General features: G+C 44.4%; 1 protein-coding gene and 1 pseudogene across 4 annotated transcripts in view; one reads left to right on the forward strand and one right to left on the reverse strand.

The window, feature by feature from the left end:
* The window catches only part of LOC147016962 (uncharacterized), a 51586-nt gene extending 41450 nt beyond the window's left edge, over positions 1-10136 (forward strand). For 3 of the 4 annotated variants that reach the window (XR_015049267.1, XM_085846265.1, XM_085846264.1), the window contains one exon: positions 9141-10136. Coding sequence is in view for 2 of the 4 variants with exons in the window: in XM_085846265.1 (XP_085702391.1) it covers positions 9141-9373 (233 nt within the window). In the remaining 2 variants the exon portion in view is untranslated. Of the gene's footprint in view, positions 1-5848; positions 6072-9140 lie in introns of all 4 variants that reach the window. The other variant, XR_015049266.1, reaches the window with a different exon arrangement.
* Positions 3113-3253, reverse strand: LOC147016964 (signal recognition particle RNA; annotated as a pseudogene).
* Positions 10137-11585: the final 1449 nt, after the last annotated feature.

Below are 11585 nucleotides of genomic sequence, written 5' to 3' on the forward strand. Positions count from 1 at the left end.
CCTGCATTGAGTTGTTTCCTCCCAGTGTCCCTATCCTGCCGGGTCAACTCACGCGTGTTCACCTCATCCTCTGGGGCTGTCGAACGACCGTGTCCTATTGCGATTCTCTCTTGTACGCTGTCCCATTCAGGATGATTGAAGAGCTCAAAGGAATTATTTCCCGATACATATTCTTAATGAGTTTCAATCAACCTGATTATAGTCAGCTCCCCACATTAATAACCACTCTGGTCATTCACACCTCGTTCACTCATCAGAGTTAAATTGAGCACAGGTAAATCAAAACACATGTCTGGTCACCCATCTCTCTACATTTCCCTCTTGTGGGTTTATATAGTCACACAGAATGATCCCATGCCTTCCAGCATATGTGATTCTCATCCACACTGGAAGTTTCGTCTCAGAATGTTCCAGCATCTTCACAAATCTCACCAGTCAGTTTACAGTACAATACTGCCATCCACAGTCAAAATTAGCTCATTGCATTAATACGATTCACCAATTTGTGTTCCAACAACTTATAGCATAAAACCATCAGTTTTAATCGTTCATTTATAGGCATTTACTAACGCTTATCCACAAATACCACAACCAATGATTCCTGGCCAAAACATATAGCTTTTTAACTGACAGACGGACTTTCAAATGTTGTGTCAGATTTTTATGCCTCCACTGACAAAGTCGCTGGAAGCATTTTGTTTTCGGGTTGTTGAACCATCTGTCTATCTGTCCATCCGTCCATCCGTACGTACGTCCATATGTCCGTCCATGCTAATTTTCTCTGTTTTCTCTGCAACCGCTTATCCAATTAACACACAAAATTTTGACTATCGGTGCGACTGCTCAAGTAGAATGACGAATGATAATTATGAGATCATGTCACATGGTGTGGCAGCCACATTATAAAAAAGAAAAAAAATTTGGACCGCTGTATCTCCGAAACTTCTTCATGGAAAAAATTGAAACTTTGCACATGTCAAGCACTCACCATGGGGAACAAGTGTGATTTTTTTTGATGATGTCATAGGTGCTGGAGATGCATTTCCTCGAAATGGGTTTGAGAATGATAAAACAAATAAAAAAAATTAAAACTCAATAAATGTATTGAAATGTATTAAAATATAATTAAACATGTATCTATTTTAAATTAATATAATCATATCTTTTCTTTGTATGGAAGGATCAAATTTGATCAGTGAAGCTGTAATGAGCAGAGTGGCCTTCCAATAAGACACATTCAGCATTTCTTATTATTTAAATATATTGTTGCGGAAATGGCCCTTCGTAGGCTACTAAATATAGGATAAGCCCAGATCCCCCAATAAATGCATGTTTAGCTAGGCTGTTCGGTAAAATGGACGTTACATGTGTGTCGGGAGATGTGAGAGGCTGTTTATTGTTTGTGCGGTGGTGGTGGATCGAGAGCTCCCTCTTCTCCCCCCCCCCCTCTCCAAGCGAGAGGCCCCGCCCAGTCGACTGAGAGGGAGTGGCCAAAAAGAGGAAGTAAAACCAAGGGGAGGAGTTTTGTCGGCTTCGTAAAGGGGAGGAGCCGGTGGGCAGCGAACGAAGACCTCGTGGAGTGGTTCAGTTTGGGGGAAGAGTCGGTTTCAAGGCGAGCTCGGGTTTCGAGGCGAAAAGGAAAGGAAAAAAGTAGTAAGAAACTGAGAGGACGGAGGTGATTTTGCCGTGAGAGAAACGGCAGTCGGCTTTGAGAGGCGAGTGTAGAAAAGGAAAGACAGGGGTGATTCTGCCAAGAGAGAAACTGCAGTCAGCCGAGTCTGGCCAGTGGTGCAACTGAGAGCACCGAAGCTGCTACCTGCTTCGAGAGGGCCTCGCTGCTGTGTGAGTCTGGAGTCTGCTTCGAGCGGAGGTCATCGACAGGTTTGCCCTGCGTCTGGCGAAGGAGCCTCTGACTGTCCCTGCTCACCTCACGGCTCGACGACGTTTTGGAATCCCATGGACCCAGCCTGCGAAGCCCGGAACCTTGAGTTGGCCTTGTCTGGTGAACAGGCCAAGCCTGGACTTGTATGCTGGACCTTGAGAGAAACCAGCTGGGACCTATCGTCGATCTAATGGTCTTGTGCCATCGACCTTACGCGGGGTCAGAGCGCGCGGAGACCGCGAAGGGGGAAGGGGAGCGCGGTCTCACCACACGGCGTGTTCGAGCTTGGGCTTGAATCCGTGGACATTGGCTTGTTACGAGCGTTACGAGCGACATTCGTGCTTTTGACACTTTCCTCTAGTCCATGAAACATCACCAAGTACTCTGTCTTGTCTGTATGTTATTTAAGGCATATCTCGGTGGGGACCCCCTCGAAACCTGTAATCCGTAGTTCCCTAGTTAAGAACGGGTTATAGATTGTTAATAACATTGTCGTGAATATTTTGCTTGTGTTGTGTTCCCCGATGTTCCCCAAAAATCTGGTTGGTTCGTATGAAGTTGCCGCTATGGATTAATTTGTGTCGCATCGAGGAACGATCCGTTCAATTAGTATATAAAACCAAAATGGTTACAGACTGGCAGAAAACGCTCGGCATCTGACAAAACCAGTCTGTATCCGGGGTTCTATTTCCCCAACTGGTAAGGTCCAGGATTACGTTGGTATCGCGATTGAAGACGCGTGACCCGAGGCCTGTGCCGAGCCAGCCGGCGTTATAAACCCCGGAGATGGCCGGAGTGGGTTGAGAATCCCTCTGTCGTGAATCCGCAACAATATGTTCAAGAATTTTATGACATGATAAATAGAAGGTACCAGCAAGCTGGATAAAGGAATGTTAGGTTTAAGTAACTATCCATATGTACCTCCTTGCTTGATATTCCCTAGTCTGCTTAAAGGAAGTTGAACCTTCTCCTTCCCATACCATAAATTGTATATGATCCATCCATCTTCGTGCTCAAAGGATTGCAGTGTTGACGTCATTCCTGAACTCGGAGGCAAACTGCACATTTGTTTATGAAATATATATTATATGTTGTTGTTCGTCTTTCGGCTGCTCCCGTTAGGGGTCGCTACAGCGGATCATCCGTTATGATCCGCATACTGATTTGGCATAGGTTTTACGCCGGATGCCCTTCCTGACGCAACCCTGGTCACCTCTTACGACACAAGGATAAGGATTGGGTTTCGCCATGATTCCGGGCTGCCCTACACCCTCTCATAGCGCGGCCCAGTGCAGAGCTCCCGTCTTCAAGCGATCCTCCAACCCAAGCCTCCGAGTAGCCGGATTACAGGCGCACGCCACTACGCCCGGTCGAAATATATATTATATATTTCCGACAAAATAATGCTGATTGCTGCATAAAGCTGAAAATGATATCCATCTGCAAATACATCAACCTGACAAACTGTGGCACGAGCCTTGAAAATGATGAAGAACTGTGTCTCACTGAACAGTAAATAAGAAATAGCGATTCTCAATTTGTTTGAGAGATCTGGAACTCGTATGTATGTATGTCCAGAATCTCCTATGCACATATTAATGTGTTTTGTGTGTTGCAAAGATATTATAATTGTGTTGAAGGTTCAGAGTTTGTTTCAACAGTGGCTTTGTTATGACGTCATAATTGCAGAAGTCGAACGCTTTATCTGATCAGTATGAAATTGTTCGAGGGTCATCTCGGGGTAAATTGTACAGGGGGAATAAAATTGATGACATCATCAGTTACGTGGTTCTGCAGCATTGTTTTTTTTTTTTTTTAACATAAAAACCTTCAAAAATCTTCTTCTCCGAAACGGGCTGAACAGATTGATGCGAAACTTTACAGGTACGATAGCCTATCCACGAGGAATAAAACGTTCTCCATCCAATGACATCGTCGGTCGCATGGTTTGGCAGCTATGACTTTTTGAAGAATAAACCTTTAAAAATCATCTCCATAATGGCTCGATAGATCAAGGGGAAATGGCACACACATGAGTGTGTGTGTATATATATATATATATATATATATATATATATATATATATATATATATATATATATATATATATATATATATATATATATATATATATATATATATATATATATATATATATATATATATATATATATATACTGTATTTTCGTATATGTCTATCAATACTAATAAATGGCTGTGTGTGTGAATGCGTCTCCTGCATAACTCCAAAACCATGAAACCTAGCATCCTGAAACCTTGCTTGCATACCAAGAAAATTCCAAGAAAGTGTATGAGTGAAAATTGGGTGTTTGGGTTAATTAAAACATCCCTTTCGAAGATAATTAACGGCCTTATTTAATTATATCCTTTATCAGGTGCATCCTTGGCCACCTCACTCTTTCGTGTCTTAAAGCATATCCTAAGTAACTTCGCTTGGGTCTGAAGGCGCCATATTTTTTGGCCTGCTCAACCATGCCTTGACTTGGAACAGGCTGCAACAATTTCTTTACGAGAAAGTTTTTTTTTTCACTTTCATCACTCATATCGAATGCTTGTTCATCATAGCTACGAATTGCTGGAAACATCGCTTTTGTACGTGCCATAGTTTTCAAATTAGGAGCATGGAGCGATTTCATGCATTGTATGATACGATTTTCCATGATCAACTCTCATGGACTAATTAAAGTGTATTAACGAAATATTGTTTCAGTTCTGAGTATCGGATATCGTCCAGACTAAATAAGTGTTGAAATCTGGAGTGAAATCTGATGATTTAAAGACATAACGAGTCATATAACTTAGCCGATATACCTATATAAGCAAGCAAGTCTATGTTCCCTCCTTCTCCATACATGCAGAAGCATTAAACTTATCTGAAATTTCCAAAGGATTAAACTTATCTTTTTCTCCTGTTTGGAGAGGTATACTAAGTGAACAAAAAAAATTAGGAACATGCCAAAATTAATCAGCTTCATTGAGCTATATGATTTAATGCATTCACTGCTCGACATCGTGCCCTGTCCCCCAGAGGGACTGCTTATCCATAGCATCTGCCACATCTGTGTCTATATTTTTGGAGATTCTGTGAGGTGCTCTACAGGGCATCAAAACAAATCTGGTGAAAAACGGATGTTTTAAAATAAAGTTATAACGTTTGGTGGACTGCGAACGATGTACCACGTGACACAAGCACAGATGAGCAGGCAACATGGCGGATTATCTGTAATGTTTATTTCATGAGCGATTTAACTTTGAGGCGTCTCCAGGGTTGTTCTACATTAAGCAGCAACTCGTTTGTGGATAAAGTCATTATTTGAATGATTTAATTTCATTTCATTCATTGCTGTGTGTGCACAGTGAAGACTAGCTTTAAAGTTCAATGAACCCTATATGGAATGCAGCCACAGCCTGGCCAGCCATTCCTTGTAAAATATTTAATTGGAGTGCTTACTTGGGTGCTTAAGCCACTTGCTTAGCACGCTTTTGTCGACAGCGGTACAACGCTATGCATTCTGAGTGAATCTTTCACTCACTGGGGACGCTTTTGCGATTCACTCACTCACTGTGGACGTCATTCTGAGTGAGTGTCTTGTGCTCTGTCATCCTGAGCAAGTGGCTCATGCTCCATCATCGTGAGTGAGTGGTTCATGCTCCATCATCTTGAGGGAGTGGTTTGTGCTGTACCATCTTGAGCGAGTGGTTAGTGCTCCGCTAACCTGAGTGAGTGGTTCATGCTCTGCCACCCTGAGCGAATGGTGCATGCTCCGCCATCCTGAGCGAGTGGTGTGTGCTCCGCCATCCTGAGCAAGTGGTGTGGGCTCCGCCATCCTGAGAGAGTGGTTCATGCTCTGCCATCCTGAATGAGTGGTTCCGACTCTGCCATCCAGAATGAGTGGTTCATGCTCCACCATTCTGATCGAGTGGTTTGTTCTCTGCCATCCTCAGTGAGTGGATCGTGCACCGCCGTCCTGAGGGAGTGGTTTGCGCTCCACCATCCTGAGCAAGTGGTTTGTGCTCCGCCAACCTGAGGGAGTGGTTCATGCTCCACCATCCTGAGCGAGTGGTTTGTGTTCCACCAACCTGAGCGAGTGGTTCGTGCTCCACCATCCTGAGCGAGTGGTTTGTGTTCCAACAACCTGAGCGAGGGGTTCGTGCTCTGCCATCTTGTGTGAGTGGTTCATGCTACACCCAATTTTCGAGCCATTTGCCGAATTAACGTGTGTTCTTAATTAGCGAGCCCATTTTTTTTCCACCCATCACACGCAGCTGTTTATAAGGATTAATGTTTGTGAACATATCCATAAAACGTCTTTATAAATGCAACGTTGCTTTTTGGGGAAAGCTACTCAAGGTTTCTGGGTTGTATTCAGTACATACTGAAGTCAGAAATTACACTGACTCCAATCTGCCGAATCCTGAAAATTGCCAATATCAGCCAAGCACTTTTCAGTGTGTGTATGGACTGGATTCTTGGGAAGATGTCGGAGAGATCAATCTGCGGTGTATCGTTTTGGAATGTCAAGATCTCTGACCTTGATTTTGCAGATGATGCAGTCATCATTGCGGATACTCTGGTTATCCTTTTGGGGGCCCTCGAGGTGCTGAATGAGAAGTCGGAGCCGCTGGGATTATGGGTTTTCTATGTCAAAACTCAGATCCAGGCTTTCAGTGACATCTTGGCTACTGCTTTCTTGTCTGCACCTGTTTGTGGTAAGGATGTTGAGATCACGGAGAGATTCACTTACCGTATCAGTGATATTCATGTCTCTGCTGGCTGTGAGCCAGAGGTCAATAGACGTCTGGGTCGGGTCTGGGGAGTCATGGATTCATTGGATCATGGCGTGTGGTGCTGACGGTACCTGTACTGGAGGACCAAAGTCCAAATATTCAGGTCCTCGGTGCTTCCAGTCTTGCTCTACAGATGTGAGTCTTGGACACTGACCAGGGATCTGAGATGGAGACTTAATTCCTTTGGTACCAGGTCTCTTTGGAGAATCCTTAGCTATCGCTGGTTGAACTTTGTGTCCAACGAGCGGTTTATGAGAGAGACTCAAATGAGATTTGTTACCTGCATCGTCTGTGAGCGTCAGCTGCGGATATATGGACAAGTGGCTCGTTTTCCTGACACTGATCCTGCTCACCAGATTCTCTCAGCGAGGGAGTCTCGTGAGTGGAGGAAGCCAATGGGCCGACCATGTGCCTGGTGGTTGCAGCAGGTTGATCAGCATCTCAAGGAGATGGGGATGGGCTAGGCATCTGCCTGGGGGGGGGGGGGTGGCCAGAAGGACCTTTATCAACATTTTATTGCAGCAGGGATAATCAAAATACTACACCTCCACCATGATTCCGGGTTGGGGTGGAAAACAGTGCCGGAGATAGCAGATATGACAAGAACACGGTCAAATAGGACGATCGGCAAAATCCTAAGATAAATTGTGAAAAAAAGTTCTCAAACTTGAACTAAAATGGACTCAAGAAAGGTTTTTGACAACAAATGACCTCGGGTTTCCTGGGTTAATTGTACAACCGAGTCACAAAGATTAGCTCAGGAAAAAAAATTAGCTCAGGATTCCCATTAGCTCAAGAAATAATATTTTTCAGAAATATAGCAGTAAGGACCAATATAGACTGTCCACTTGAGTCTGACTCGAGGACTCTCCATTGAATGGAGTGGCCAGATGGAAAAGACTAATGCTGAAAGGACTCCCATCTGAGCCTATATGGAACTCATTCTATAGTAAGCTGGTTGCTAAAAGGACTGTGGATTTAGAGTGGAGACTAGCACATTGGGTTATTCCTTCGAATAAGTTAAGTAATTTTTCTCCCATATCCGAGTGCTGCCCTTTCTGCATTTGTACAGAGGATTTGTTCCATGCATATGTTGACTGCACAAGGCTTGTGCCATTATTTCAATGGCTGAACCACATGGCAAAAAAGATGCAAATTACCTTCTCACTAAGATTGTTTATTTTCGGGTGGAAAGAACAAGTAAACTCATTATTTTTGGTCTTAGTAGCCACAGCAAAAATGGCGATTTATTTATCAAGGAGGAAGAAATTGAAAGGAAAGCCCATTGTGATGTGCAATGTTATGGTTTTTTTTTCAATGCCTTAATAACAGCAACACTGAAACTTGAATTTTGTTTTTCTAAAAGTGAAAAGAGTGTTGTTGATTTTAAGAAGTGTTGGTGTCATGAGGGGATTTGCAAAATTCATGAGAACAATTTATTGATATCCCTGTAGTTTTTTTTTTTTGATTGATTTGGAATGTATTATTGAGTTTTGAGTATTTATTGTTTACATTGAATTGTTGTAAGTATTAATGTACTGCTACTAAATGGTATCTTTTCACCGACTGGCACATATATATATATATATATATATATATATATATATATATATATATGTATATATATATACATATATATATATATATATGTATATATATATATATATATATATATATTTTATTATTTTGTAATAAGTCTCTCTCTCTCTCTCTCTCTCTCTCTCTCTCTCTCTCTCTCTCTCTCTCTCTCTCTCTCTCTCTCTCTCTCTCTCTCTCTCTCTCTCTCTCTCTCTCTCTCTCTCTCTCTCTCTCTCTCTCTCTCTCTCTCTCTCTCTCTCTCTCTCTCTCTCTCTCTCTCTCTCTCTCTCTCTCTCTCTCTCTCTCTCTCTCTCTCTCTCTCTCTCTCTCTCTCTCTCTCTCTCTCTCTCTCTCTCTCTCTCTCTCTCTCTCTCTCTCTCTCTCTCTCTCTCTCTCTCTCTCTCTCTCTCTCTCTCTCTCTCTCTCTCTCTCTCTCTCTCTCTCTCTCTCTCTCTCTCTCTCTCTCCCCCCCTGCTGGTCATTGGTGAGTCGTGCGTGGGTGTGACGTCATGGCGGCTTCGTGTGTGCAGCTGTGAGTACTGTGTTGTGTTGTGTTGTTGTCGTTCCCATCCCCATTTCGTTTCCCTCTGTATCACTGTTCGTGTTTGTGGAGGTTTCCCCCCCTGTTTTCTCTTCCTGCTGAGACGAGAGAGAGGGAGAGTGCGCACCGTAGGTGCTTTGTGGGTTTTCCTTGAAACCTTCGGTTTCCGGGCCTACTTTTCATCTGCCTTGTTTTCATAGGCCTACCGTTTATCGGTGATTTAGCTTCTTCCTTATACTCTTCTTTTTCCTTATATTTTCATTCTTTATTTTATTTTACCTTCGCCTGCGAATTCTGCTTGTGACAGGTCTTTGCTTCCTTTGTTTTCAGCGATGGCGAACAGTCTTTCGCAGAATAGCGTTTACGAGTCACTTCCTCGCAAGAATGCGGTGATAGTTCGTCCACCCGACGGAGTTCGGGTCGAGGACGTCGTGACGAGCTTGGAAGAACTCGTTGGTTTCGAAAATGTGTTAGCAGCTTCAAAGATGAACCAACGAGTTGTTGTTTTCCTTTCCGAGGAGCGCTACGTCGCTCAGGCGGTTGAAACCGGTTTGTCTTTGTGATGAAAAAGGATGAGGTGACGCGCGATCACGTGTCGCGCAGCTCGCACACGGGACAGATAAAATCGAAATGCCGCGCGGTCGGTGGGATTGTCCCTGGGGCAATGTCATTTACGGCGGTGGTTCACTTGGTGCTCGTTGAATGGTGAGAATTGAGAGTATACCGGACTCCGTGCTTATGCTGGCTAATTGCTGATTTATTTTGCGGTGATCGACTGCACATGTCGATCCTTGCTGCACATGCATTCCTTGCTGCACATGTATTCCTTTATGTGTCTGTAGAGCCGGCTTCAATCAAGTGAAATAAAGCCTTATACTCCGAAGATTTTTCCCTCGCATTTACTTCAATTTATTTCACTTGATTCCTTTGGCTCCCTCAACCAACTATGGACAAGATCTACAAGCCGGAGAGGTTCGATGCGGACCCCAACGCTACTGACTCGGAAATGAAGTGGTCCCATTGGTACCGTTCCTTCTCACACTATCTGACCATCATTGAAGAGGGAGCCGACAAACTGGCCGCACTTGTAAACCATGTCTCGCCCAGTGTATTCAGGCTCTTCTCGGAGTGTGACACCTACGACGCAGCGATCGACGTGCTGCGGGTGCTCTACGTGAAGCGCAAGAACGAGGTATACATACGACACCTACTCAACACATGCAGGCAAGAAGCCGGTGAGACAATCGATCAGTTCCTGCAAGCTCTGAGGCAGTTGGGCAAAGACTGCAATTTCCGGGCTGTAACCGCCGAGGAACATTGAGATGAAGCGACCCGAGAGGCGTTCATCCAGGGACTCAGGTCAGCCCACATTCGGCAATGCTTTCTGGAAAAAGCACAACCCACTCTTGAAATGCTAGCTGACCAGGCCCGAGCTATGGATACGGCTCAGCAGCAATCTGAATCATATGGGACACCGGTGTTGCTAATGAACGCTGCTACGGCGGAAACTCAAAGAACCCCCCGGGACACCTCCGACACTGAGGATGGAGATAAACCCGAGGAATCGGATACCCAGACCTCGTCAAACTCCTCAGCAACTACTTCGGTTGGTAAATGTTTCTTTTGTGGGTATAAAAGACACCCCCATAACAAATGCCCCGCCAGGGATGCCACATGCATGAACTGTGACAAGAAAGGGCATTATGCCAGGGTATGCAAATCTACTCTGAGAAGAAATAAACCCACTTCTGCGGCTCTCTACTCACAAAAGAAAGTAACAGCAGCTTCACCCGGGAATCTATCCAAAGTTATCATCAACGTACGAATTAACGGGCATATGGCTGAAGCGCTGATTGATACCGGTAGCTCTGAAAGTTTCGTCAACAGCTCACTCGCGAAGGGCAGGAAATGGAAGATCCACCCGACAGACAATACGGTATGCATGGTCGCCACATCACTGCAGTCCCGCGTACGAGGGTACTGCAATGTTGAGTTGGACGTAAAAGGCTACACGTATCGGGATGTAAGGGTACTGGTGCTTCGTGATTTATGCGCAGATGTAATTCTGGGTAATAATGTCCTCAAGCAGCACACGAGCGTCGAAATACCCTTTGGAGGAAACAAACCTCGTCTAATTCTAAATGCTCTGACCACCGCAGAGGTGTCGTCCCCCCTGCTGTTTGCTAACTTGTCGCCGGACTGTAAACCGATAGCGATCAAATCGCGACGATACACCACTGCCAACATGAACTTCATCACTTCTGAGACCAAGCGATTACTGGAAGAAGGTATTATAGAACCGAGCGATTCGCCATGGCGCGCGCAGGTATTGGTGACCACCAACCAGAACCATAAGAAACGAATGGTTGTCGATTACTCTCAAACGGTCAATTGCTTCACTCATCTCGATGCCTACCCTTTGCCGCGCATAGACGAGATGGTTGAACGCGTGGCCAATTACAAAATATTCAGCACCATCGATTTGCGAAGCGCCTATCATCAAATTCCCATTCGAGAGGAAGACAAACCTTACACCGCGTTCGAGGCAGGTAGACGCCTCTATCAATTTAGGAGGATTCCGTTCGGTGTCACTAATTGAGTGGCTTGCTTCCAACGAGTTATGGATGAAACCTCAAAGACACTTTTGTTTACTTGGACAATGTCACGGTGTGCGGTAAGTATCGGGAGGAACATGATATGAATCTGGACAGATTCTTGAGCATTGCTAGAAAATATAATCTGACTCTCAACTACGACAAATGCGTATTCTTGGCA

The sequence above is a fragment of the Eptatretus burgeri genome, chromosome 11 (assembly GCF_056783735.1).
Source record: "Eptatretus burgeri isolate ZD-2024b chromosome 11, Ebu_testis_v1, whole genome shotgun sequence".
Taxonomy (NCBI): domain Eukaryota; kingdom Metazoa; phylum Chordata; class Myxini; order Myxiniformes; family Myxinidae; genus Eptatretus; species Eptatretus burgeri.